The following is a 26,966-nucleotide window of genomic DNA, read 5'->3' as shown; positions in this document are numbered from 1 at the left end:
ATCGCTTGAGACCACTCTTTCATTGAGCGATTCTAGCTATTGGTATATTTTTAATTTATTCCCTCACATACCCCGTGTCGTTGACTCCCTCGTAATCCCGGAAGGGCTTGGGGGGAGTTGTGCTTGTCATTGTGCATTGCCAGAGCAACCTCCTCTTGTCCTCTTCTTCTTTGTACTTGGATAATTGGCCAGTAATACTGTGCATGACACCGCGGTTGTGGAAAATGACCACATCACCCTCTTGCCAATGGTGGGCATAGATGTTCTCAGCAGCATATATCTTACTCTGCATCTTGTACACCACTTCTCGGACTTTCTCGACGTCATCAATTACCGTGATCTCACCCGTTGCTGGGTTCCGCGTGATGAGCTTGTAAACGCAACAACCATGTACCTGGAAGAATGGTCGGTCGGGATTGAGCGGGTTTCGCCAGACCATCTGATGAATGCTGTCAGCAGATACTCATTTGTATCATGTGTAGTTGGAAAAGCAACTTACTGGGTGCTCGGCAACTTTGCCCCATTCCCACTCTGACAAGTTTTCCACTGGTACCTCCCGTCCAAAGTTTGGGATCGTCAGACCGTTTTCAGACGATTTGCATTGGCGGATATACTCATATGCTTGAGGAGCATATGTGACTGTGGTGTTGAGAGCGAACTCTTGTTCCTCTGGTGTCAACAGGGAAAATACACGAGCGCCAGAAAAGACTATATTTGGTCAGTTGGTGGACCTATGTGCGTGCGTTTGGTTTACTCACAAGCCGTGGCTCCAGCGCCGACTATTTTCTCTTTTCCATCAGGGAATTTGATCTTCTGATCTGGTACATTGGGAATGCGAATTGAGTGCAAAATAGTGACTTCACCTGGCAGACGCTCATAGAATGGGGTATCCATGTGCCACCGGTATGGGCGGGTGTAGCCATCGTCTAATTCCTCTTGACTGAGGGGCTCCTCATGGAACAATGTGTGATCCTGTCTCGCTGGTCAGCTAAATGAACGCCTAGCAGGTTGGTCAGACGGGGATACGGACAAGATGCACCACCTCTAGCTCCTTTAGACCCTCATAATCTTGGAATTTCCCTGAGCCAATGATTCCAACTTGGGGGGCTCGAGGGATTCTTCCTGCCTTGTATGCAGACAAGATGTTCTTGGGGTCGCTCACAGCTTTCTCTCCTGCGGAATGGACGTCGGATGCATTAGGATCGAAAACCTTTGCGAGCTTCGGCAAGACAGTAGGATCAATTCCTTTCTGCTTTCTGATAACAATCACTTGATTCTCAAAAAGTGCTTTTCGGAGAGTATCTTTGTCGTTGTCGGTTAAACGGTCTAAATCCAGTATGGGCATTCCAGGAGGTAGTTGGACTTCTGCACCAATGGCGGAGCTTTGCCTGATCTCATCAGGGAGAAGGTCAAATGTTAGACTTGTTGGCTCAGGCATTTTGAAGAAATCTGCGAACAACTTTCAACTAGTAATGCTGAATATATTGTGGTCGTTGAGGATGACGCTCCCTTTAAGTAAAGACGAGAGAGCAGAGCGGACGAGTCCACTGATTTGGGCCACCATTTCGGATAACAACAATACTTTAAAGTGTTCTTACTAACGAATAAGCTGCGTTGTATTCATCATTTGCACAGGTGGATTTGCAACAATGCTAGGGGGATCCTATCACCGTGGACGGGTCAGCTGCGGGAGCTCACCCGCACCGCTCTGATTGGCTCTCGTCGGACTACGTACAACAGAACAATATAAAGCAGGCACGGTCGCTCAACAGTAGTATTCATATTGATCTCATCGTGATATTTAGCTCAACTACCGTATTCAAGATGACTACCATGACTCTTTCTTGCAGGCCTGTCACCAAACCCGATGATTCTAGGGTAGACTTTGGGGCTGAACTCACCGGCTTCGACATTGAAACAATGACAGGTACGCAATATTCGCGGCAATCCTTTCTCTCATTCAAATGCTAATTCTTATCAGATAATGACTTTGATTTCCTCCGTCGTACCTTATATGAGAATCAAGTCGTCGTGATCAAAAACCAAGGCAAACTCTCTCCACGTGCCCAGTACGAACTCACTCGGCGCTTCGATCCTTCCGCCGGTGTCTATAGTCATGGAAAATCGATCGACAAGCGCAGCGTGCTTCATGCAGACTTGACAACTATCCCTCATCAGCCGCAAGTTCAAGTTATCGGCAGCGGCTTAGTTGAAGAGTATGAGGGACTCTCAAACATCCGCCTGAGACACCCCCACCACAAGACATTCCACAAGAACCCCATCTCGCCTGAAGAGGATCATTATTACACGCACTTCTACCGCTGGCACATTGATTCGGCTATGTACAACCTTGATCCACCTTTGGTTACGTCACTGCTAGCTGTCAAAGTGCCCAAGGGCCGCCGCCAGATATGCCGCTACGACGATGGCACAGACACCACTCTCGAAGTGTCTCTTGGCACAACGGCGTTTTTTAGTGGATCTCGTCTTTATGATATGCTTTCAGAGGAAGATAAACATTTCGTCCGCACTAGCAAGGCTGAATACGCACCTCATCCGTACATCTGGATGAGCAAGGCCAAGTCACGCTCCAATGGGCTGGGAATTATATCAGAAGGATTGGAGCTTGCGGAAGACCAGTTACCTCCTTTTGAGGCTTCTAAGATCAGGGTGTATCCCATGGCTTGGAAGAACCCTGTTACTGGCAAGTTAGCAATGATGGTTTACCCAACATGTGTGCGGAAAATCCATCTTGAGAATGGGGAAGTTCTGGATGATCTGGCGGAGATTCGAGAACGATTATACAAGATGCAAAGACGGGCAATCGATCCTTGCTATTTGTATACCCATGACTGGGAAGAAGGGGACCTCGTCCTTTTCAACAACCATGGCGTGATGCATTCGATTGTTGGTTCTTTTGAGGAGGATGAGGTGCGCGTGTTCAGACAATGTAATATGGCTGCTAGTCGACCACCTTTAGCACCGGAGGATAGCGTGCCTGCTGTTTAGTACATCAATGAATCACCAAATCTATTTTTTGCTTAAACTTATGACTTGAAAATATCCTGAGCAATACGAAAGGTGACAAGCGAAGAAAAACTCTAAGCAAGAATTGACACAACTGCTTGGAGCTAGGTAGTGGTATAGTTGACCATGTTATTGCCGGTGATAGTAGCTAGATCATCGCTGACGCATTAGGTCCAAAGCCATTTTGACCTGGCCGACCTGACCCTACTCGAGCTGGATTTGTTATCCCAGAGGTGCCGCCGGTCCGAATGTTCGTGTGTGATCCTACTAGTTCTCACGGCAGTTGCAATATCATTCCTGTGAATTGTGACATGTGTTTTCGGGTTGAGAGATGAAGCGACATGTATATGAGGATCCGGGTCGATAGAATTGGTGCTTGAAAGAATCCATGAGTTGGTATCGGGGGTTATGGCTACATTGGTCTCAGGATTTCGATTCTGGTCTTTTGTGCTGCGCCCGCTTGTACACCAGGAACGTCTGGGGCTTATTTCGCTTCCACCATAGTAAGGGAAGCTGATGGAAAAGATGGAGTTAACAGGCGTCCCGATGGTTTCAGAATATAGAAGAAGGCGTTGTACGCTATGGAATTCATTCCTCGAAGCAAAATCCTTAACTTGGGGCAAGGCACCGAGAGCTTGTTAGATGCTGTGTTGCGCAATCGCTGTAAGGGGATACCACACACGTTGGCTCAAAAACTGTGGCATGTGTTTTCAAATCCAGCCGAATCCCACGCTGATTTTAGTAAGTGCAGACGCTGGGCCTTTTTGTGTGGTCCTGTGTTTCTGGAGACAAGTAGACATTGGCGGATCACCTTGCTTGCATCTGGCGAAGCGCCTGTCGCCCTTTTGATTTGGCACATAGGTACTGTGATATGTTTTCATATTTATATGGTGGACCATCGGATTCAACATCCCTCTCTCCTCAAACTTTATAGGAAAGGTGTGAGATTTGTAGGTACCATTTGTTGAGGCTGAATGTCCTGACTTGGCCAAAGCAGGTGATGTGTTTGGGGTCTGGAAATGAATACCGTCCGTCGTCCGTCGTCCGAGAGCGGAAGGTCCAAGTCTTGCACTTTCCTCCTCAAATGAATCCCACATAGGACTTTTGATACTTCGTCTCCTTACAAATGGTTTGTGTTGAAAGTTGACGAGTTTTCGTAAATCAGAGGGGATGGTCGGATATGCGAATATAGTGTAATAGACTCTTGGGTAACGTAGCAGATAATGATATTGCAGTGAAAATGTAGAATGATGGCGTGTTTGGTGAGTTTTCATATGTCCTTTGACACGTCTCTACATGTCGTTCGACCTGTGATCACATGGTAAACAAAACAACGAATTAGGCAATCTTGTTGAGCTTGTTGCTTCCCCAGTAATGAACATGTTCTTCCTTTCTTGTTCATCATCAATCTCATCCTCTCTTCTCGCCCCCTAGGCGTATCCCCTAGTCTCTTGTTCCACCACCAATATGGCTTCGTACGACATAGCGAGTCTGAATCGCGATGTAGAAATGTTGCTGACAGACCTGAATAGACGTGATCAGGGTTTCAACCCGCCAGGCAATGGCAACAACAACAACCTTGCTGCTGCTCCTCCTGGTGCCACCCACCAATCCCCGGCTGAACCTCCCGGAGTTCACCAGAACGGAAGTGACACCATTATCCCTGCTGCCATTTCTGGCACCGCAAATCACCCTCCCGGAGCCCTCGCCGCTCACATAAAGCGACTCGACTTCCCCAAGGCCCACTTCCGCAAAAGTGACCGCCTCAAATCTGACGCACTTGAAGACATGAGCTTGATGCCGGCGCAACGTGATCCCGTTCTTCGTTCGGAAAAGACATGGACAGGGCCAAAGCTGGACCGCATCATCGGCGAAAGTCTTGACAACATTGAATCTGCGCTTCAGCAGGTTGTCGGCGTTCGTGTTGAGCCCCCATGCCTCTCCTGCCTGCGGGGCCATGGCCCATGGAACTCCTGTGTGCTCCTTGAGAGCAACTCAGACATCACTGCGTGTGCTGGATGCCACTTCCGTGGAAACGACGTGCGTTGCACTTATTATCGACCACCACCTCCGGATACCACCGAACGCGACCGCCGAGACCGTGAAATTGAGGATCTCCGGGAGGAAATCAACCGACTTCAGCAGCGAAGCACCGAAATGACCATGGCCATTGATGAAACCAGACAAACAATGAAAGTCCTACGCGAGGCTACCCAGGGTGGAATGGCGGCTGATGAGACGCGTCAAACGATGACCGCCCTCGCTGAGACTTTGCGGTTCCATAATCAGCAGGTCTCCCAGGCTCGCGCCGATGCCGAGTTGCTGGGCCAGCGTCACCAGGAGCTCCGCACTCTGATCCGCGAAGCTGAACAGCTCCAACAGGAGGAGAACAAGTTTACTGCATCGACTGATTCCCGTCGCCGCCAGAGTCATGATCACAGCTCTCACTAAGTGGTGCCAAATTGGCTTAATTCTTGGTTTCAAGTTCTCAATGTTTTTCTTCTCAGATCTGTTCACTGTACTGAAATTTTCAGTGGTTAGCATAGTGAGAAATCAAATTGGCTGTTCCAGACCATTTTGTGACTTTGAAATATGATAACTTTGTTAAGACACTCAAAGTTTTCCCCTGGTGGAAAAATCATACTCCGCTTAAATTGAAAACAGGAGTACTAGTGGGAAAATCACATTTAATCGCGCCATCGCTGTATTGGCTGATTTGGTTTATGTCCAATGGACTAGATAGAGACGCGTAAAAGTCATCAATGATTACACCATTTTCTAGAAAGCGGACCGGCAACTAAATGCATTGCTTTTATTGGCTTAACGGCGAGTTAGGCCAGTGCACCAAGTGAATCCTTCAAAGATAAGCTCATTAAGCCTTCTCGGCACGCCATAGTTTAAGCATCTAGTTCACCGAAGTCACCCCGAAGATATGCCTTTGTACTTGGCAAATTGTAAATATTTACCTGTGGGTTTCTTTCTGCAGCTTCTTTGCCACTGCGGCTACTTGAAATTACAGCATGACACACGAATAAATACATAATGCAAGGGGTTGGAATCCTGTGAGACATCTCCCACCACGGTAAACACAGTAGTTTGGATCCCGAATTGTTATCTAGGTAGCCTTCCAAGAGTGCGTCAGCAATTGTTTATTATAGCCCAACCGGTCATACTACCCAGGTAAGTATGAACCCCTATGGATGTAGACTAACTTAAAAGCTTGGGCGTATTTCCATGTCAGAGGCAACTTTTTGCCATTCTGTGTGGATCTATCGTGACCTTTGCATCCTCTGGGCTTAAGCCACACAAGGACAAAAGGACCAGCTGCGAACTGATCTTAAAAGCTCAGCTGGCAGTGTTCTTCCATCTCACATACCATAAAATTTCTTCCCGCCCCAGCTTAAAGATATTTCAGCTATGACCAGTCCTAAAGATCCTGCTAAAGATACAAATATATCTGAGGCGCCGGCGGCAGATCTCGAATCCGAACATAATAGTCAAGATCCGGGAGAATGGCTGTACAAATCCGACAGAGCAGAGCTTACAGAACTTACACCAGTCGAAGCGTTCAAATGGAGTGTAGAGGGAGACCAATCGCCTTGTAAGTTGACCTACACATTCGAACAGCCGATGTTAATACTTCTTAGTTCCGGAGGTTGCGGCTTGTGTATCCAACAAAGATGATCCCACGATCGCTTGCAATAGTAAGTTATTGATCTCCTCGGTTGAATAGCCAAATTAACCCTCCCTCGCAGCTGTGCGGGCTTGGATTTTAATGACGATATTTGTTATACTATTCTCCGGAGTCAATCAATTTTTCGGCTTACGCTATGTATGTTTCAAATTGCTCTAGTTGACGTTTACTGACATATTTTAGCCCTCACTCACAATAGGTTATGTTGTTGCTCAAATCCTCGTTTTTCCAATTGGTAGAGCATGGGAGAAGCTCCCGAAATGGAGGGTTCCTCTAGGAAAACTTTCATTTGATGTCAACCCAGGAAAATTTACCATCAAGGAGCACGCCTTCATTGTTATTGTGAGTAGAGCGAAGTTTCACTATCAGGAAAATTTCATCTTTATAAATTACACCTAACGAAGCAAAACAGTGCGTTAATATCAGTGCTACTACTGCTTACGCGCAAGGTGCCTTGGTAGCAATCGTCAGTCCTGTATATTGGAACCGTGACCTCGGAGCCGGCTTCTCATTCCTTTACCTCCTGACAACCCAAATGATTGGGTAAGTGGGCTCTGATTCTTCCAAATGATTCAATCACTGATCTCTCCTAGATTTGGTCTGACAGGCCTTGCCCGCCGTTGGATCGTATACCCTGCTGCCTTAGTCTGGCCTACTTCACTATCATCCACTGTTCTTTTCCGCGCACTACATGAGCCTGAAAGCCGTACGCCGGTCAATGGTTGGACTATTAGCCGCTATCGCTTCTTTGGCTACATAACAGCATTTGCGTTCGTTTTGTTTTGGTTCCCAGACTACATCTGGACAAGTCTGAGTACATTTGCTTTTGTGACATGGATTGCGCCTCAAAATCAGAAGGTCAACACGATATTTGGAGTAAGTTCCTGGAAATACTGTGTCAATTTGTAACGGAGACTGACTCAACCTGTTTAGATGAATTCCGGATTAGGTCTTATACCTATTAGTATCGACTGGACGCAAATCAACTACGCCGGCTTCCCCCTTATGACCCCCTTCTACATCACATGCAATGCCTTTGCTGTTGTCGTTTTCTTTTACCTTTTCTTGTCGCCAATTTTGTACTACTCTAATGTGTGGTATAGCGCATAGTAAGTCTCCAGTCTGAAAGAGAGGATTTTATTATACTGATAATCTAGCCTTCCTCTCCTCTCATCAAGTACCTTTGACAACACGGGACATTCATACAACGTGTCTCGTGTACTCGACACAGCTTTAAACTTCAGTGAAAGCAAGTACAAGGAGTACTCTCCCATGTATATCTCAATGTCCTATTCTCTCACCTATGGACTGTCTTTTGCTGCGGTTACCGCAATCGTGGTGCACACCTACCTTTACAATGGCACTGAAATTTGGGCCAGATTTAAGAATGCACAGCATGGAGGTGAAGATGTTCACCGCAGACTGATGCGCCAATATAACGAGGTTCCAGAATGGTGGTATGGAGTTCTCACGGTGGTGGTTTTGGGACTTGGTATCTTGACGACCACGTACTGGAACACAGAGCTGCCTGTTTGGGGCTTTATTGTGGTTTGCTTCGGATTAGCAGTGCTTCTAATTGTCCCTGAGGGCATTCTGCAAGGAACCACAAATCAGCGCGTGTTCCTCAATATCATTACGGAGATGATCGCAGGATACGCCTGGCCAGGAAAGCCTATCGCTAATCTGATGGTGAAGTGCTACGGATATAACGCAGTCAAACATGGCATGGATTTCGCCCAAGATTTGAAACTCGGGCAGTACATGGTATGTTCCATTCGGTCTCTGCAAGGCGAACTTCACTAATTGAACAGAAAATCCCCCCACGTGTGCTGTTCTTTGGTCAGATCTATGCTAGTATCCTGGCGACAGCAACTCAGACCGGAGGTATGACTTTTTGACCAACCCATATCATGGCTATAGGCTAACAAGAACAGTCTTACGATGGATGATGGGACACATTTCTGACCTCTGTGAACCAACTAACAAACAACGCTTCACATGCAACGGTGCCAAGGTGATGTACAACGCTTCTTTGATTTGGGGTACCATTGGTCCACAGCGAATGTTCCAGTCTGGACAGGTATACAATGGCCTTGTCTACTTCTTTCTCATTGGGGTGAGTTCTCCAACACGTTGACTTGAGTTTCCTTTACTGACTCCGCAGCCCGTTGTCACTGGACTTGTGTACCTCATTTACCGCCGCTACCCCAACAGCTGGGTTCGTTATATCAACGTTCCAATTTTCTTCAATGCTGCAGGCAATATTCCTCCTGCAAACACCAGTACGTCTCTTGGAAATTTCGTGACGGAATTATTTCAATCTGACCAAACAGCTCAATATTCCCTCTGGTTCATCGTTGGTTTCCTCTTCAACTACATGATTCGCAAGCGTGCATTTGACTGGTGGAAGCGCTACAACTGTGAGATCATATTGTCCCAGTCCCTTCTTGAAAACAAGTCACTAATCCATGACCTGCGCAGATTTGCTCCAAGCTGCCATGGATACCGGCACCGCGATCGCGACTATCATAATTTTCTTCGCACTGGGCTACCATGCTGTGACTTTCAAGTGGTGGGGAAACACAGTGGGATCTAATACGGCAGATGCAAATTCTGTGCCGTGGTTGACTGTTGCTAAAGGAAGCTTTTTTGGAAAGGGGCCTGGAGAGTTTTGAGAAGGAACCCTCTCGGAAATGTATGGTAATCCTAATGTAGAGTAGGCGATTACGGAGTAGGAAAGTGGAAGCAGTTAAATTTGTCACTGTTAGGAAGTTCAAAGTCGGTATTTCACAATATATATCTGCGGATACTATTGGTCTGTTAGTGTTAGTTGAGAATATCTAGGTGAAAAGGACCAGTGAGTAAAGGGAACAAGAGAAAGTAATATCAGGAAGGTAACCCAAAAATACAAAAAATGGATAATCCTAGCCAGTTCCTATCCAGTCCACGACCACCCCATCTTCGGGGGCCGGGAGCATTGTTCCTCGAGTTTTGTTTTCTTAATTTGTGGGTTGAGTATATCAAACGCCAGCGGCTGGGTTTACCAGATTTTTGAATCTACAGAAATTTTAACTCAGCCACTGAGAGGACTGCGAGTTGAAAGGAAAGTGTTGATGTGAAGTTCATAGGAACATATGTTTCCGAAAGAGGAAGGAGCATACATGTCGCGAGTTTATGCCTGAATATATGGATACCTGTAGTCTATTATAATAGACCTCCGCAAAGCCCAACCCAACCCACACCCCATTCGTGGGGGCCCATAAGGCCCCCATTATAGCCCATCAAGGGGTTCAACTAGGATCTTGTAATCGCTGTATTCTGACCCTTCTACTAATTGTATAGACTTTAAATTTGGAATATATAATTGCAATTACTATATAACTATATACACTAGTTTTAAATAAAATCAACCCGGTGGAGGTCGAAAAAAAATCAATATATACTTTGATATCGGATATATATTTTAGATCTATGCGGGAGCCCTAACGTATTTCACCACCGAGTGGCCACAACCACCGAGTGGCCACCCCAACCCTACATATTAAATTTAAATGCATTTTTCTCAACCAAAACTCCATTAAATTAATTCAACTAACTAATTGGTCTATCTGGACATGTTTCTCTTCTATGCCCTGGCAATCTGCATATTCCACATCCCCGGGGGGGCTTTGTACGTGGTTGTAAACCCGATTCTCTAGGTATGCCGGCGGCGGGGGAAGGTGCTTCAGTTGCTTCCAGTTGCTGCATAATTAATGCAGATACTTCTTGAACTGAGAGGCCTTCTTCGGCGGGTATCTGCCTTCGGGATCGAGTGCGCTTTTGCTTCTGCTTCTCGTTGGCGGCGCGTAAATCGCTTACTTCTTTCTCAAGAAGTGCGGCGGATTGCATAGTGATCTGGCACGCCTTTAAAACCTGGTTTATAGCGGAATTGAGAGGACTTGGAGGGCTCCTTGATCTTATACGAAGCAATGCTTTAATTGACGAAGCTTGTTTTTGTAATTGGACGTAGTTCGAAGGGGTTTTTGGGTCCCAATCACTACCCCGGCTCGGAGGGGGGTCGGGGTTCGAAGACGAATATCAAGCTTTAAAATCACTCGATCGGGTGCAAAAGGTATTAAACCAGCTGCTCCGAAGCTATTTTTAATAGTCTCTGATTTAAAAGCTTCAATTCGTATAAGTGGGTATACTTCGAGGAAGTCAAGTTTATCGACATGATTTATCCCACTCCGCATTTTGAATTCAACAAACCGACCGTACGCACGTTTTAGTACCGTAAAACAGCCGATATCGAGAGGTTGTAAAAGGTGAGAGGAATACGGAGGTATACAAATTGGTATAATACCATTTTGTTCGCAGATTTCGTCGAACTTCGGTGTTAAATGGCTTCCGTGACCGTCGAGTACTAGAAGCCGATACCTCCCCTTCGTACGCGAAGAAGTCGAAGGAATAAAGAGCTTTTCGAGCCAACGAAGTCCAATTTCATCCGAAGTCCAACCGTTAGGGCTTACTTCAAAGCGCCAGTCATTCGGGACGCTTTTAAACCAAGATTCGAGGAAGACTTTGCCTTTAAAAATCACACACGGAGGAAGCACCTAGCCAGAAGCACCCGTATATTCAATTACTGTCACCCACTCGCGAGTTCCAGGTTATAAAGTCTTACGCCGACCGGTTATATCACTTCTCGTAATAACCTTCGCGGTCGCGGTTAATCCTAACGCGAAACCGGTCTCGTTAAAGTTATAAACGTCATCGGGGTCGATTCCAAATTGAAGGATCGTCTTTTGAACCAGATTAAACCACTCCCCAATGATTTTAGGGTCTTCGCATTTCGCACGCTTGTAATTATACCGTTTCGAGAATCGGGAGGAGAGGAGAGGATGTCGTTTCACGAATTTCGTAACCCAATTTTCGCCGACCGAAAGAACCGGGGTAGTTCCACGTTATTGAAGAAGAAGATCCGCCATTTCTCGTACGGAAGAGGGCCGGGGGGCTGCTCCACGAGAATCCATAGAGATAATCCATTTTTCAAGAGATTCCTCTTCAAGTTCTGTCAATTTATGCGAATTAGCGCGAGAAGTCGCGCGGTCTTGGACGCCGCTAAGGCGGCGGCGGAGAGTTGAACGCGGCACATTGAAAGTGCGAGCAGCGAGAGTAATATTACTGATATCTCCATTTTTAAAAGCCTGGATAGCTAATAAAAGCCTACCCTCTTGCTCAATTGAATTTTTCGAGCTTTGAGAGCGAATTGGTGGCATAGTGGGTGGTTGAAGAAGAAGGGATTAAATTAATTAACGCGTTTTGGGTAGGGTGGCCACTCGGTGGTTGTGGCCACTCGGTGGTGAAATACGTTATCACTTTCTTAGTGTAACTCCATGATTTATAAAATTTATAAACCGCGCGTTTTCTCACGTTTTGAAACGTGATTAATATATTTCACTATTAATTTACTGTATATCAATTATAATAATAAAATATTACCCCTAGATAAAGGCCAGGAACGGGGGCTATACATATAGTAATTAAAAAGTCACGTTTTTCGGAATACTATTTGTATTGTTTGGTGCTTTTTGGCCCTAATGGGCCCCCATTCAAAGCCCAGTAGGCTTTCACCCCGGGCCCCAAAGCCCATCGGTGGGCCTAAGGACCGGGCCCAAAACCCAGCCCATTAGTGGGTTGGGGCGGGTTGGGCTTTGGGCTTTGTGGGCTTTGCGGAGGTCTACTTGTAGATCTTGCCTATAAAAAGGGTTCTAAGCTCTTGGCGAATATTACATAATTGAACAGCCCCACTAATTCTGGCCTTATCCTTCAGGTATTAACGCTCTCTCGGACCAAAAAAATGCAAGTACCGCTTACATGCATGTAGCCAACCATTCCCCCGTTGTGAAGCCCGAACGATTTTCGGGGTAGATATGTACTATCCGACGACTGCTTACATGCTTGTAGCCAGAAATTTTCCACTTGCGGAGCTGAACACGTTTCGGGGTAAATACATATCCCCGAGCAGTTTACACGCATGTTGGCACCAATTGCGGCCCTAGTGTAGGGGTGATGGGGTGATGGCATGGCTGTATACCGACACTGGTGCAGCATAACAATTGGCCCGTTCCGAGCTTAACACTGGCCATTGAAAAGAGTCTTTAGAAAGGTATTGGTCCCGCCATTACTCTCACACCATCACTGTTAGCGGTTGACACACTATTCTCTGTGACACTTCACCTTGCCTTCCTCACTCACAATGACAGAATCTTATATTCCCGGCCGCCTCGATGGCAAAGTTGCCCTCGTTACAGGGTCTGGACGCGGCATTGGGGCAGCCATCGCCATCCAACTAGGCCGCCTGGGTGCGAGCGTAGTCATTAACTACGCGAACGCGGCCGAGCATGCCGAGAAAGTCGTCAATGAGATAAAGGCCCTGGGTTCTGATGCTATTGCCTTCAAGGCCGACATCCGTCAAGTACCACAGACGATTAAGTTGTTCGAGGATGCCATCGCGCATTTCGGAGGCCTCGACATCGTCTGCAGCAACTCCGGCGTCGTCAGTTTTGGCCACCTGAAGGATGTGACCGAGGAGGAATTCGACCGTGTCTTCAGCCTTAATACACGCGGGCAGTTCTTCGTGGCTCGTGAAGCGTATCGCAACCTGCGCGAGGGGGGCCGGATCATCCTCATGTCGTCTAACACCGCTCACGACTTCAGCGTTCCTGCGCACTCGCTATATTCTGGCTCCAAGGGCGCCATTGACTCCTTCGTCCGTGTCTTCTCCAAGGATTGTGGTGATAAGAAGATCACCGTCAATGCTGTCGCGCCTGGCGGCACTGTTACAGATATGTTCCACGAGGTCTCCGAGCACTACATCCCCAATGGCGACAAGTACACCGCGGAGGAGCGTCAGGCGATGGCTGCACATGCATCTCCCCTGCATCGCAACGGGTTCCCTGAGGATATTGCTCGCGTGGTTGGCTTCCTTGTTAGCAAGGAGGCTGAATGGGTCAACGGGAAGATCCTCACTCTGGATGGTGGAGCAGCATAGATATTATAGATAGACCTGATGTTGATCATCAAGCTTTGAAATAATATTTCATTGATAACCCTAGTCTTGGAGATTTTTGTGTCCTAACTGCTTGATTCTTCCCTCCCTATTATAGCATGCTACTCCGGATTGTGAATGATATCGTTTGATATATGTGGAATTTATCACAGAGTCATATGTTTCAGACTCTCTATAGATAATATACAATATCTTAACCCGGTAGTGGTCATTGAACATTCCGGGAGGGTTAGCCTCCAGAGACACAACTCCAGGATTATCAGTCTCCCAGTGGAAGGCCCTTCTCGCAGCATGTGAAGGTGGAAGGCTCAATGGATGCTAATCGGAGCTTATATTGAAAGTGTGAGGCAATCTTGGCCCGCTGAAACCGGGTGATGCTCCGGAAAGAACTGTGGATTGGCCCTGGCGTTAGGGTAGTAGGGATCGCGTTCTGGGGTGGGCACAGCGGTTTATGAATCAGATCCTCCCATTCTATTAATTGTGTAGCCCAGGTGAAACTGTGACAAAGTGCTACTTGTGATAAAGCTGGGTCATCTTGTCTTGAGTTGGCCTGGGAGCATATTATGATTTGCTTCCGCGTTTCCGTTGTGTAAATCGACCGAGCGGCCGGAGCTCGTCTCCTCAACGGTGACCGCTTGAAGCGTGCTAGTCGCCCAATGTGTCTGTCCGTCCGCTGGAACGCCTTCACTGCCTTTTTACACCAGCTCCCATCCTTCGGAGCTGGCTGGATAGACCCACTTTCGCCTGATTCGGTCTTCCAGCCGTCCATAATGGAAATTGTCATCCTTGTTTTGACCAGGATGTCCATGAGTTCCGGATTTGACCACAGGTTTGACTGAAATAGTGGATCTGTTATCATAACGGTTGTCAAGTTGTCACCGTATATGGTGAGGCCATTTCCTAGTAGGACTTCTAATTCTTTGTGTATTCGTAGGACAGGATCGCCACAGTCTGCTATGCTAAAAAGCTCTGACAACTCCGGCTTGCTCCAATCTCCCTCGATATAAACCAAAAAGTGTGGGAGCAGAGCAAAGTCGCCCCGAGCGATAAAGCGGTAGGAGGCAGTTCACGGGTGCCAACATAAGGGTGTGGGAACCCGGCGTAAGGTTGTGGGTGCTTTCCCCCTCCTCATACTTTTTGCGGATATTAGTAGAGCATTTATAGTAGCTGCTAGGGGTGATCTTACCAGTCCATTAGGCCTTCTTGGCGTTAATCGAGGGTCTCTTCTGATGTATCATACTTGGTATCCTTGAATAGGATTTAGGTGGGGTTGGCGTGAAGAGAAGGGGATGAAGAGAGTAAAAAGAGGAAGGAGAATGAGCACAGGGGATTGGCAGATAACCCCGAGGGAAGGAATGCTGGAAAATCCCATGGGACCTCTGACCACCCGATGATGCCTGTATGAACGGGATGTGAAGAGCAAAGGAAAATCGAATCGAATTTAAAAAAAGCAAAACACAACAACCCCTGAAAAACACCTCTAGAAATATTTTGTACTAGTCTATTTTTAATTTGTTTAACATTGAATATGATAATCAATGTCATACTCCATCGTCTTCACTACCCGGAGGTAAATCGCAGTCAATTGTGAGTGTATGGCAGGCTTGGGCGTATACAGTCATTTTTGGAATAAAAAGTTGAATATCATGAATTTTCCATGAAATTTATTTCTCAAACAGTGATAATATTGCAGTCAATTTAGGAAGAACAGGAACCTTCAAACCGAAGAAAATGGTCAACTAACCTAGCTATAGTATTCAACCAACCAAGCGCGCAAATCCCCAACAGTCGGATACTCCATGAACAAGCTACCACTGACAGTGACGCCAAGCTGCTCACGTAGCTGCTCCGCAATGACAAGACTCATCAGGCTATCGACGCCCAGATCTGCAAACAATGCTTCGTCCTGAAGGTCGGCAACATCGAGGCCAGTCTCGCCGGCCACAAGCACTAAGGCTTTGACAGCGGTACTGTCCGAGTCGACTGGTGCGACCGACGCTGTCTCCACTGGCTTTGCTGCTGGTGCGGGAGTGGGTACTGGCGCAGGTGGCGCTGGATCTTGCTTAGCGGGCTTTGTGACCACAGGGATAGTCGTCACAGTTGGTACATTCTTGATGACAGCTGGAGCTTGACTCTGAGTAACAGCGGTGCCGGAAGTATTATTCTTCACGTCGACAGCCGAGAAAAAGCGACTGAGAAGCACACGGGGGTAGCGGCGGAACTTCATGCCCTGCATGACACCGACGATCTCGCCATCTTGCAGCACATAGACATCGCCTAGGTAGACGGATGGATCCTCGGTCGTGGGGATCATCTTCACATAGGACCGGTACTTGCCACCAGCGACGAGGGGGCGGCTCATCCGGAATGAGCTCCAGCCGGGCGTGACACAGAAGTTGTTTGCTGTATCAATGGCATCCGACACGTTCATGACAAACCCGCCCAGGTGGCACACACTATCAACGAAGAAAGGCGGCACAGTCCATACACCACCTTTATCGGTTTTGATGGTGACATCCGCGAAGGCCTCGAGGCCATTTAGCACCACTGACTGCATACCGCGATATTTATCGGCATAGTCGACGAGATTCTTGCCAAATAGCAGGTACGCCATGTTGTGCGAGAATCGATTTGCCACTCCCTCATCAGCCAACCGTTCAAGCGCCTCAATGCGGCCTTGAATGAGATGGGTGGCTGGTACCCAACTAGCAAGCCAGTTGACTGCATTTCCGAAGACCAGCTGAGCCGTAACAATGGGCACTTCATCGGCGAGCGAACCGTCGCCAGCAATATTGTGCCATTCTAGGTAGGCAGTTCCCGCATTGATGTCCTCGGTAGTGATGGTGATTTGGAGCAGCTGAGGCACACTGGTGTTCTTTTGGGCTACAATTCCCTCGCGCACAACAAGGTTTGTTATGTCCATGTCGACGACATCTTTGGACTTAGGCTTGAGATTGTCGACCAGGTATTTGCCTAGAGTCCAGGCAATATCGGCGTGAATAGACTGCGTAATGGCTGGGTTAGCTGATGTTCTTTGAGTTTAGGGGTGATTGTTTAGATTGAGACTTACCGATGTCACTACGCCTGCTCCGTTCATCTTGTGGCCCCACGCCGCTGCTAGGAAGTCTGCCTGCATCAAGTCCGACTGCACGACAACCTGCCCGGCTGTGCCAGAGAAGGTCTCATCGACCACGCGATGGACAAGCGACGTTCTCAGATTGGAGTGGGGTGCAGTCAAGGGATTCCCGTTGACTGCGGCCTTCTCAGCGTCGTAGAAGGTATTACCCTTGGTGAGAGCCCAGTCCCCATTGTATTGGATCCAGTGGTTCTTATCGTTCCAAGCGTATGTAGGCAAGTCCAACAGGCGCAAACCTTGCTCGAAGGGACGCTGGAACTCATTCCACCCTAATGTTACGCCAGCCGTGTGGAGGGTGGCCAAGCTGTTTGACAATGTCGTCCAGTTATCCTCGCTACGGCGCATCGAGGGCACTGAGGCCCGCACGGATGGGATAGTTGACCGTACGAAGCCTAGACAAACGGGGTGCGGGCCGATTTCAATCCAGGCCATCGTCTCATCCACTATGGACGTGAGGTGTGCTGCATCCAAAGCCGCCCTGAAGTCAACCGTCTCCCGAGTTGCCCTTCGCATATAGTTAGCGTCAATAGTCTTCTCATCGAACACAACTTTGCCTAGCAGCGGCGAGATTATGGGCATGTTTGGTGGCTGGAAAAGTGCGCCTGTACGCGCCACCTTCTCAAACTGGTCTAAGATAGGATCTGTTTGCGATGAGTGGAACGCATACGCCACGTCTAGGGGGAAGCACTTGAATCCAGCTGCCTCCAGACCCTGGGCAAGTGTATCCACCTCGGCCACAGTCCCACTCAGCACCGTGTCTTTGGGCCCGTTGATGCATGCGACCTCGAATGGGTTGTCACCAACCGTCTCGCGTACCTCCTCAAGTGATGCCCGCACAGCCAACATCTTATGGCTGCCAATTTCACAATTTTCCTCCAGCATGCTGGCTCGCGTACCAACGAGGAAAATTGCATCAGCAGCCGATAAAACTCCAGCCACGTGCAATGCGGCGTATTCTCCAAGACTATGACCGATCACAGCGTCAGGTCGAACGCCAAGGGAATCCCAGTATTTTGCAAGTGCTATCTCCGTGCAAACCAAAGCAAGTTGGGTGATCGTCGGAGAGTGGGTGTGGTCTTGTGGATAGCTGCCATCCAAGGCTGGCATGAACGATGGGAAGCCCTGATTCTGTGATAGCACATCTAGATGTAGGAGCTGTGAGCGGAAATAGGCAGAGTCGCGCAACAGCTCCAGATTCATAGACCTATGTGAGCCCCCCTGGCCTGTGAACGCGAATACGACTGGGGGCGCGCCTGTCGCTGGAATTGGCTTATGCGTGTCAACAGATTGGAGATATGAGTTCAACTGTTTCTTCAAATGAACAACATCAGATGTGGAAACAGCGACGCGGTGATTATGGTGATAACGTCGAGCTGTAGTTGTGTATGACAAATCTGCAAGCGAAACATCGGGGTGTGCATCTAGGTAGGCAATCAGGCGTTCCAAATTGCCTTTGAGGGATACCTTGCTCTTTGCCGACACAGTGACAGCATGTGCTGAGCGCGGATCCACAGTCTTGTTAATCGCCCGGACTGGTCCTTCTTCGATGACGATACTCGTGTTGCCGCCAGCAGCGCTGAAGTTGTTGACAACAGCAATGCGCTTCTTCCCAGGCACATGTGGCCATGGTACCTTCTGGTATGGAATATGCAGGTTGCGCTTTTCGAGGTCTTTTGGGAAGCTTGGGTTGATGGTATTCTTGATGCCGACATGCGGTGGAATGATGCCCTTCTCGAACATCAGCAACACCTTCAGTAATGCTGTCGAACCTGCCACTGCCTCCCCATGGCCCACGTTTGCTTTCACAGCACCGATATGCAGGGGCTGTTTGGGGCTTCTACGCTTTGTGCTTGTAAGGGGCGCAAAGACATTAGTGACAGACTGGATTTCTTGGGTGTCACCAGCCTGTGTGCCTGTTCCGTGCATCTCTACATAGCTGACATCTAAAGGATCCACGGCAGCTTGAGCAAGGATCTGCCTGGTAAGATTGCTCTGGTGGCCCGCATGAGGGTGGGTAATAGAGACGGCTTCAGCGGAGTGATTAGTTCCTGCCGCAAGGATGACACCCAGAATGTTATCGTTGTCGGCCTCTGCATCCTCCAGTCGCTTCAGAACAACAGACGCAACGCCATCAGCACGGCAGTAGCCATCAGCGTCCGTATCCCATGTTTTGCATGCATTGGGTGTCTTGGTTAGGAAATGGCCGCTGCCTAGTCCAGCAAAGGCGTCTGAGTTGGTCAAAACGTTCATTCCTCCAGCAACTACCGTATCAGTGTCGCCGTTCCACAGTGAGTTGCAAGCAACATGAATCGTGGCAAGACTCGACGAACAAGCAGTATCTATACTATAGCTGGGGCCAGAAAACTTGAAGAAGTAGTTGATGCGCCCGGGACCAAACGCCCGGCAACCACCTGTGATGAAATATGTTCCAATCTCCTGGGCCGTGTTTACTTCTCGATAATCGTCACTTGCCTGCCCGTAAAACGTGCCAATACGATGTAGGTCGGTGGCAGCCGTGCGGTTGGCAACATACCCAGATCGCTCGAGTGCCTCGTAGGCCGTGACAAGAGCTAATCTCTGCATTGGGTCTGTCTGAAGTGCTTCGCGGGGAGACATGTTGAAAAATGGAGCGTCGAACAGACCAGGCTCGTCAATAAAGCAGCCATATTGGGTGATACTGGTATTCACACGTTTCCCAGTGGGGTCGTGGTGTGTATCCACGTCAAATCGGTCAGCCGGGATCTTTCGATGGACATCAAGGCCTTGATCGAGGATTTCCCAGAATTTTTCCGTGTCGGTCGCACCACCAGGCATCCGGCAGGACATGCCTACAATGGCAATCTTAGCCTGCTGGGTACCCCTGGGGCCCTGCGGGATTGAACTTGGCTTCGCGATCCATGGAATGAGATCTCTTGTACTTGTCTTCAGTTGCAGCCTCTCTGCTTTCAAAGCATCTACCAGGTCGCGACCAGGCAGAGAATTGCGAAATATGAGCACTTGGCACTCGGAACCTGCGCAGTTTCGAGCCTGGTACGCAATGGCCTCCACGACACTATCCCATCGGATTGCCTGAGTGAGGATCTCCTCCACTATGGCATGGAAAATATCAGGAGCACTCTTTGCATGGAATTGCCTTCCATTGCTAGTCGAGAGGATGGGCACATGAGGTGCGAACTTGGCGTCTAGCGCATCCAGCGCACTGGTCTGAACGATGCGGTTTACATGAGTCTTGTCGTAGATATGTTTTGCGTGGCACAAGCCGCCGTACACTGGCAAGGAAATTGAATCGCTGTCACGTAAAACGTCCGATACGTGGAAGACATGCTTGATTCTTGTGGGTGGACCACTTATGGTTACGGAAGTTCGGCTCACAGCGCTGATAAAAACCTTGTTTGGTTCGGAGATATTCTGAGATAGATATATCAACAATGTAATTCAACTTGGTCAAGGGAGAAATAACATAACTAACCTCGGCCGCGTGTATCGCATCAAGCTCCTTCTGGACGTCTTCCTCCACGACACCGGCAACCACGAAGGCCCAACTGGAAGCGGGGCTACCGTCGACCGAGCGTGGATGAAGGTTCTGCGAAACCTCATCGACAACGACCCCGAGTCTGAAGGCGATGCGGATGACCTCAGCACCAGCAAGTGGGAGATCCGCCAATGTAGGAGAAAGGGAGACCGCAGCGGTTGACAGCAGGCCGGTTCCCAAACCAGTGAGATATGTGACTGCGTCGGGAGAATAGAAGTCTTCGCTAGCGTCATTTTCATAGTACCTGAGGTTCGCATGTCAGATGAAAGCGTCTTTGCATACGGAGGTGAGGTTACTATACCCGATGAAGGTTGCCAGCTGGAGGGCACAGAGCAGCATGCCGTCGATGGACCCGCCAAGGGGACCGCTTCGGAGCTCCGCATCATTGGCAAGATCGAAGATCGTCTGGAAGGGAGGAACAAGAGTCCGTAAAGCGGCTGGCAGCAAGCGTACCTCCTCTCGCACTACCGACGTGGCCTCGTGGATGAACCTTGCCAATCCTGCATGTCGTTTGTCTTTAGAATGGCCGTAAAGGCGACGAAACAGGTCTTTCAGGTCATCAATCGGAAACTCATTTCCAAAATAGGCCACCTTGGCCTTGTCAGGCTCAACTAGAGACCCAGGTGTTGAGGGCATTGATGCCTGCTCTGTGCGTGATTCAGCCCACTCCATATCAACCGCCATTTTTCATGGACTCAAAATTGGGGTCAAATATATTGTGTGAAAGGCCAACAGTATACGGCAACGTGATCTATATAGAACCTCTGGCTACGTATCTTCTTCACATAGTCGGTTAGTTATTAGCTCTCCATCTTGCGCGAGTTAGATTGACCGAGACGACACGGAAGGTAGTAAGATGCACGTCCACGGTGTTATTCCCCCGTCGCCTTCGGTCGTTTGTGCTTTGGTCATGGCGTCTCACCCCGAAGACACGGGCTGGATGTAAGCTCGATTCAAATTTAGGAATCCCACCGATAGATCTCTTATTCCGGATCAACCCTTTTCACTTGATATTGTCAAAGCAGCTTCACCCCAATCTCAGATACAACATAACACAACATGGCGCCGGGTGTGGGAGGCTACCGCCAGATCAATAAGGCACTCAATATTTGTGCCTTTGAGGAGTACCTCGAAAGCCAGCAAACACGTTTGCCGAAACTCCTGGACGTAGAGCAAATCAGTCCACGAGTGATACGCATTCTTGGATGTAATCCGGGGAAGGTGAGCCTGAGTGTTAAAGCTTTTCTCATCCAACTATTCCAGATCGTCTGCTGACCACCTCTGTTTTACATAGTTCACGCTTCAGGGTACAAACACATACATCCTAGGGACGGGCGCCAAGCGCCTCATTATTGACACAGGTCAGGGCATTCCAGACTGGGCAAACCTGATTGAGGACACCCTTGAGAAAGAAAGCATCTCATTGTCACAAGTCCTGCTCACACATTGGCATGGCGACCATACTGGCGGTGTTCCTGACTTGGTTCGCATGTATCCTGAGCTCACTGAGTCTATTTTTAAGCATACGCCGAGCAAGACCCAACAACCGATCAAGGATGGACAGGTTTTCGAAGTTGAAGGGGCCACTGTGCGTGCGGTGCACGCTCCAGGTCACTCACACGACCATATGTGCTTTATCCTTGAGGAAGAAGAGGCAATGTTCACAGGAGACAACATTTTGGGCCATGGCACCACCGCAGTTGAGCATCTTAATACCTGGATAACGACACTACGTACAATGCAATCTCACAATTGCGTCAAAGGCTACCCGGCCCATGGGGTTGTCATCGCGGACCTTAAAGGCAAAATCGCCGGTGAACTAGCGGGAAAGCAACGGAGGGAACGACGGGCACTGGAGGCGTTGCAGCAGGCGAGGCCTGTTGACAGTGGGGGTGGTAAAGGCAGGCTTACGGTTAAGGAGCTTGTCACGGCTGTGTATGGGGATAATTCGGACACTACTATTAGACAGATGGCTCTAGAGCCTTTCATGGACGAGGTCCTACGAAAACTAGCGGAGGATAATGTGGTGGGCTTTCAGGTCAGATCCGGGGTGAAGAGATGGTTTGCTCTTGTGTGATTTAGACTTGAAGATGGTTACATTACGTTAGCCTCCCATTGTGTGGAACTACAAATTCCTTATTACGGAACCATGAAGCAGATTTTGATAAGCTCAGATCCTCAATATGACAATAATACACAGGGAACTAGTTCCACTACTTTTTACGGGATCTACTTGCGTGCCAGAATATGTCTCTGTGCGAAACGCGTTGCCAAGAAAAAGGTTGACCACAGGACCCTAGAACGTACGTATTAGTAGTTCGATCTAGCATACAGGTGGCCTTTAATTATTGCGGCATACAATGATGTTGGTACTGAACAATACTATAACCCAATTTGGGCAGACCCAAATATGACCCGAGCTCCTAAGCTGACACCCACCGATCGGGCCTATCCCCCGACCCCACACCGATTCCCCCACAACAATACAAAGGTGTAAAAAATATTGAATGCGAACTCCTATGGTCCAATCATCCCGATCGGAACTCTTGGCAGAGGGTCGTAAAGCCGAGAATTGCTCCGACAAGGGGGAAAAGGGACCGTGTAACATGCAGCCATGCCCACTTCACCACAAGGCCTCGCACAAGGCTTAGTTCCACAAAATAATCCGACCCGTCCAGCCGAAACAAAGTGTTATTGGTCGGGGTCATGAGGAGCCAGGTGAACGGCACCATGGTAATGGTTGATATCGCCGCTAGCGCGTACCGAGACCACTGCTCGTTGTTGGAGGCTCGCCTGCCCAGCGCAGCGAACAGGTACATCCCAGTTGTGGAGACGCATAATGCAGGTAGATAGATATGCCCATAGTGGTAAAGGCGAGCCCATTGTCGGACCATATGGTCGGCTGTTTGGTTGGTGTCGAGGAATACCGGAATCACGAATGCCGAGAGGCTCATCATAGCACCTTTGTTAATAGTCAGACATTGTAAACTGATGTGAGATGGACTATGATGGCTTGCCTGATAGAAATGACCCCGAGAGTACGGCCGCAGCCGGTATGTTAATCTTGGGTGTGGATGCCCCAGTTGCCTGTCTTTTCGTCATGGTTGTTCGGGAAAATATTCTAGGGTGTATATCTTTTGATAAAACTTGGTCAAACTTTGGAGTTATAGATGTTGATCTCGGTATCTTCCGGGTAAATTTTATACAAACTAGGGGTTTACGGCCTAATTTAATGTCGTACAATACGAGTTCCGTGTCTGTCGGCGCAAAGCTGAATTGCATTAGAGTCATTACCCAGGATCGCACTCAAGTCACTGTGCGGCTGTCAATACCCTTTTTCTTGGCTTTAATCACCCAGAATTAGTAGCTTAGCTGATTTAACATGTCAACATTCAATGAACCTGTGGTGCCTGAGGCATCGGATTCGACGAAAGACAAGTGTCTCTGTCTTACCATTTGCGGCTACCGAAAGCCAGGCATGAGCGAGGAAGACTACCGCAACCATATGGTAAATGTTTCCGCTCCCATGACCAAAGCACTCATGGTGAAATATGGCGTGAAAAGATGGACCCAAGTGAGTGGCTTCCTAATCCCCGTCTTGCTGCTACAATGTCCCTATGGATCTAATACGGAAACCCAGATTCACAACCAAAGCGCCACTCGCGCCATGATGGGTCAGCTGTATGATAGACAGATGGCGAATATCGCAGATTTTGACTGTTTCAGTCAAGTGTTCTTCAAAAGCCTCGAAGATTATAAGCGCATGAAAGAGGATCCGTGGTATAAGGAGCACCTAGTTGGCGATCACGAGAAATTTGCAGACACAAAAAGGAGCATGTAAGTTATGCTCTCGTATACCTTCTCTGGGCTGTTGGCTCATTTCCCTCAGGATGACAATTGGTTGGGTTGAAGAGTACGTGAGAGACGGGGAGGTCGTGGATGGCTTCAAAGATTCTTAGAACTGGGATTTTGAACATGACTGTGAATTTTTATCATGGTTCCATATAGTATTGAAGAATTTTTTGATGAAGAAGTCTTGTTCGTAAAAAGTACTAGTAACATGGGATCCTATTGACCATTCATACATTATGCTTTGACATCAACTTGGTGCTCGACAACTAAGGCAACAACAAGGCTGTTGCGTGAGCGAAGTTTGTTTGTCACAATCAACTTCCCTACATTATCTCTAACCGTACCAATCAATTCTAGCAGTTCAACCATCTCGATCTCCGCCTCATTAGCTAACTGAAGCAAGCTAAGACCTCGCGAACGTGCCACAGCCTCGACCTCGGGATTGGGCATGCTGCCTGGTTCTGGGAGCAGCCGCGCGGTTAATATGAGCATGATACCACCGTTTGCCCGTAGAGCTTCAAGATGTACCTGCAGCTCAGCACGGATTGCACTGAGCGATGATGGCAGATGAAGAATGTAGATAGCTGCATCAGTGTTAACCTGTCGTGTACCTAGGACCCGATTGGTAACTTTGATTCGGGGACTGATTCCTAGCTCTCGATCGAATGGAGATATGAGTTTATTAACAGGTATTGTGGACGCTGGATCGGTAATCTGGACAACGAAGTGGAGACTGGGATGCATATCTGCCAGGCCTCTCGCTGTCGCGGTTGACTGGGCGCCCACCTTGAAGCCTAGTTAGTTGACTGAATATACTCGAAACTGATGGGATTGAATGTACCTCGACGACGCATCGAGCCACATGGCTGATGTTAGACCAATTAAGTTGCGTGAGAATATCGGTAATGCTCCCCACTGCATGTAGTCCTTCAGCGTAGTTGAGATAAGAGGACCACTGACGGCTTAATTTTGGTTGTTCCTTGTGCGCCGTGTGAAAGGGCTTTGTCGTCCCCAAGGCCATATTGTAGGCGGTCTCATTGGGTTGATGCGAGTCTCCAAACTGCTGAGTTGCGGCTGCCATCTGCAAGGCAGCCGGGGCTGCAGATTCTGCGAGAAACATTACCGCATCAAGAAGTGAAGGATTGGTAACAAACGGCGCAGACAAGGGTGTGTGAGACACATGACTAGGTTGCGATACGTGCAGGAAGCCGGATGTAGCGGTTAAACGCACGATTCGATCAAGGTATGTCTCTGGAACGCCAGATAAATGCGCTACATCCTTGATGGAGACGCTCCCGACTAGGGGAATACAGGCCAAGATCTGAAATTCGCCTAGCCATCGCAAACAAGCTAGAATTTGCATCTGAGAGAATCAGCTTCAAGATGAACCATGCTGGTTGTGGGAAATTCAAACCTGAGTCGTGAGATTTTCAAGGAACCCTGTAGGCTCAGAAACCAACATCTTGATTTTAGCAATGTTGGATAGTATGCATGCTTTAGCTCGATGGCATTCCTTCTGAGCTCCAGGGTCACTACTTGGTTGGCTGGCTGAGCTCTGGGAGACCTCCGTGCTTAGAGAATAACCAGCAAGACCCTTAACAGCCGTGATAAGTTCGTTTGCGTAGGTTTCTAGCTCAGTCAAGCTATCCATGACCGCACGGAAGATTCAATTTTTGAAATGGATAAAAAGTAGAGCTTCTTCGCTTAGACAGGTAATAACCAATTGCTATATATTGTACTGACTCGTTATAGTTTGAACTTTGTGGGTATGTTACGACTGTAGGAATGTATATATTATTTACATGGAAGGGCCAGTGTCCCTTTACTCGCAGATTGATAGAATAATAAAGGAAAAGGCCAGGTTCCCCGCATTCGGGCTACTCCTACACAGATCCCTACAAGTACACCGTATGGTATGGGCGACGAAACCGAAAATCCGTGAGTTTTGTCCCATTGGCCAATTCTACCTATTTTAAACCACATTATATACGGCCCGAGACTATAACCAGGTTCCAGGTGGCCATCCATATCTATACTCAGGTAGTATATAATATATCGAAAGATGCGCTCTTAATAGAGGCTAATTAAGTGTGCAAGGAGTTTTTCTGTATTTAATTTTCATTGCACTGACATATCAGCTCTTTGCTCGCGTTACAATTTTCGTATAATATCTCAACCCGGAGGGCCTCGGGGGATAGTATACTCTTACTAATCTTAGACATACACCTGGGCATCTAGGTAGGTACCTCGGTAGGTAAACTGGGGCCCGAAGATCCCGGGGTATTCTATACCTATAACCATATCCACCTGTAGCGTATATGCAGAGGTTCCGGGCCAATGAAAAATAAATTGAAATATTCTCATCATATATGATATTAAATATACCGTTTTTAGGTTGTCAAAAACTCAATTCTTAGTAGTAGGAGAAAATTGAAACAGTAGATAGCAATCATTAGGATGATTCAATGAGAAAAATTGCCGCTAGCACAGATCGTCACTAGTATGCGCTAACTGAAGTATGTCAGAAATAAGGGCTGATTCTCTTCACAAACAATCAGCTAGTTGACGTCTGTCAGCAATGAGAACTAATGCGCACGAGCTATGTATGCGTCATGTTGGGGAATAAAACGAGCACGGCAAAGATAGTGTTCTTCATTCCGCTGGATTTTGTTCTAAT

At 48.1% G+C, this 26,966-nt stretch overlaps 11 protein-coding genes across 11 annotated transcripts; 6 read left to right on the top strand and 5 right to left on the bottom strand.

Moving 5' to 3' along the window:
- Nucleotides 1-55: 55 nt before the first annotated feature.
- On the bottom strand, nt 56-1,438 carry N7479_010751 (TauD/TfdA family dioxygenase; the record flags this gene model as incomplete). The annotated part of the gene is made up of 4 exons (XM_057258442.1): nt 56-439; nt 500-708; nt 759-972; nt 1,031-1,438. 4 exons carry the CDS (start codon nt 1,436-1,438, stop codon nt 56-58), a joined length of 1,215 nt encoding a protein of 404 aa, XP_057105900.1.
- A 386-nt stretch (nt 1,439-1,824) lies between these two features.
- N7479_010750 (TauD/TfdA dioxygenase family protein) lies at nt 1,825-3,009 on the top strand (the record flags this gene model as incomplete). Its single annotated transcript, XM_057258441.1, has 2 exons — nt 1,825-1,927; nt 1,982-3,009. 2 exons carry the CDS (start codon nt 1,825-1,827, stop codon nt 3,007-3,009), a joined length of 1,131 nt encoding a protein of 376 aa, XP_057105899.1.
- Nucleotides 3,010-4,494: 1,485 nt separating this feature from the next.
- N7479_010749 (DUF3716 domain-containing protein) lies at nt 4,495-5,478 on the top strand (the record flags this gene model as incomplete). Its single annotated transcript, XM_057258440.1, has 1 exon — nt 4,495-5,478. The coding sequence occupies one exon, from the start codon at nt 4,495-4,497 to the stop codon at nt 5,476-5,478; it is 984 nt and encodes a 327-aa protein (XP_057105898.1).
- Nucleotides 5,479-6,444: 966 nt separating this feature from the next.
- N7479_010748 (Tetrapeptide transporter OPT1/isp4) lies at nt 6,445-9,396 on the top strand (the record flags this gene model as incomplete). The annotated part of the gene is made up of 13 exons (XM_057258439.1): nt 6,445-6,628; nt 6,675-6,731; nt 6,783-6,859; nt 6,905-7,063; nt 7,134-7,264; nt 7,315-7,597; nt 7,655-7,830; nt 7,879-8,485; nt 8,533-8,605; nt 8,656-8,837; nt 8,886-9,003; nt 9,055-9,141; nt 9,203-9,396. The coding sequence occupies 13 exons, from the start codon at nt 6,445-6,447 to the stop codon at nt 9,394-9,396; spliced, it is 2,328 nt and encodes a 775-aa protein (XP_057105897.1).
- Nucleotides 9,397-12,956: 3,560 nt separating this feature from the next.
- N7479_010747 (versicolorin reductase) lies at nt 12,957-13,751 on the top strand (the record flags this gene model as incomplete). The annotated part of the gene is made up of 1 exon (XM_057258438.1): nt 12,957-13,751. The coding sequence occupies one exon, from the start codon at nt 12,957-12,959 to the stop codon at nt 13,749-13,751; it is 795 nt and encodes a 264-aa protein (XP_057105896.1).
- A 277-nt stretch (nt 13,752-14,028) lies between these two features.
- On the bottom strand, nt 14,029-14,538 carry N7479_010746 (uncharacterized protein; the record flags this gene model as incomplete). The annotated part of the gene is made up of 1 exon (XM_057258437.1): nt 14,029-14,538. One exon carries the CDS (start codon nt 14,536-14,538, stop codon nt 14,029-14,031), a length of 510 nt encoding a protein of 169 aa, XP_057105895.1.
- A 975-nt stretch (nt 14,539-15,513) lies between these two features.
- On the bottom strand, nt 15,514-21,073 carry tpcC (non-reducing polyketide synthase tpcC; the record flags this gene model as incomplete). The annotated part of the gene is made up of 4 exons (XM_057258436.1): nt 15,514-16,773; nt 16,840-20,313; nt 20,375-20,681; nt 20,739-21,073. 4 exons carry the CDS (start codon nt 21,071-21,073, stop codon nt 15,514-15,516), a joined length of 5,376 nt encoding a protein of 1,791 aa, XP_057105894.1.
- A 423-nt stretch (nt 21,074-21,496) lies between these two features.
- tpcB (metallo-beta-lactamase type thioesterase tpcB) lies at nt 21,497-22,514 on the top strand (the record flags this gene model as incomplete). The annotated part of the gene is made up of 2 exons (XM_057258435.1): nt 21,497-21,658; nt 21,732-22,514. The coding sequence occupies 2 exons, from the start codon at nt 21,497-21,499 to the stop codon at nt 22,512-22,514; spliced, it is 945 nt and encodes a 314-aa protein (XP_057105893.1).
- A 451-nt stretch (nt 22,515-22,965) lies between these two features.
- Nucleotides 22,966-23,391, bottom strand: tpcL (anthrone oxygenase tpcL; the record flags this gene model as incomplete). The annotated part of the gene is made up of 1 exon (XM_057258434.1): nt 22,966-23,391. The coding sequence occupies one exon, from the start codon at nt 23,389-23,391 to the stop codon at nt 22,966-22,968; it is 426 nt and encodes a 141-aa protein (XP_057105892.1).
- A 428-nt stretch (nt 23,392-23,819) lies between these two features.
- Nucleotides 23,820-24,278, top strand: tpcK (decarboxylase tpcK; the record flags this gene model as incomplete). The annotated part of the gene is made up of 1 exon (XM_057258433.1): nt 23,820-24,278. The coding sequence occupies one exon, from the start codon at nt 23,820-23,822 to the stop codon at nt 24,276-24,278; it is 459 nt and encodes a 152-aa protein (XP_057105891.1).
- Nucleotides 24,279-24,523: 245 nt separating this feature from the next.
- On the bottom strand, nt 24,524-25,940 carry tpcD (trypacidin cluster transcriptional coactivator tpcD; the record flags this gene model as incomplete). The annotated part of the gene is made up of 3 exons (XM_057258432.1): nt 24,524-25,075; nt 25,131-25,652; nt 25,704-25,940. 3 exons carry the CDS (start codon nt 25,938-25,940, stop codon nt 24,524-24,526), a joined length of 1,311 nt encoding a protein of 436 aa, XP_057105890.1.
- Nucleotides 25,941-26,966: the final 1,026 nt, after the last annotated feature.

The sequence above is a fragment of the Penicillium vulpinum genome (assembly GCF_028829585.1).
Source record: "Penicillium vulpinum strain IBT 29486 chromosome Unknown utg000004l_segment0_segment0, whole genome shotgun sequence".
NCBI lineage: Eukaryota > Fungi > Ascomycota > Eurotiomycetes > Eurotiales > Aspergillaceae > Penicillium > Penicillium vulpinum.
The sequence above is the reverse complement of the archived record's forward strand: the minus strand, read 5'-3'. Positions and strand labels throughout refer to the sequence as shown.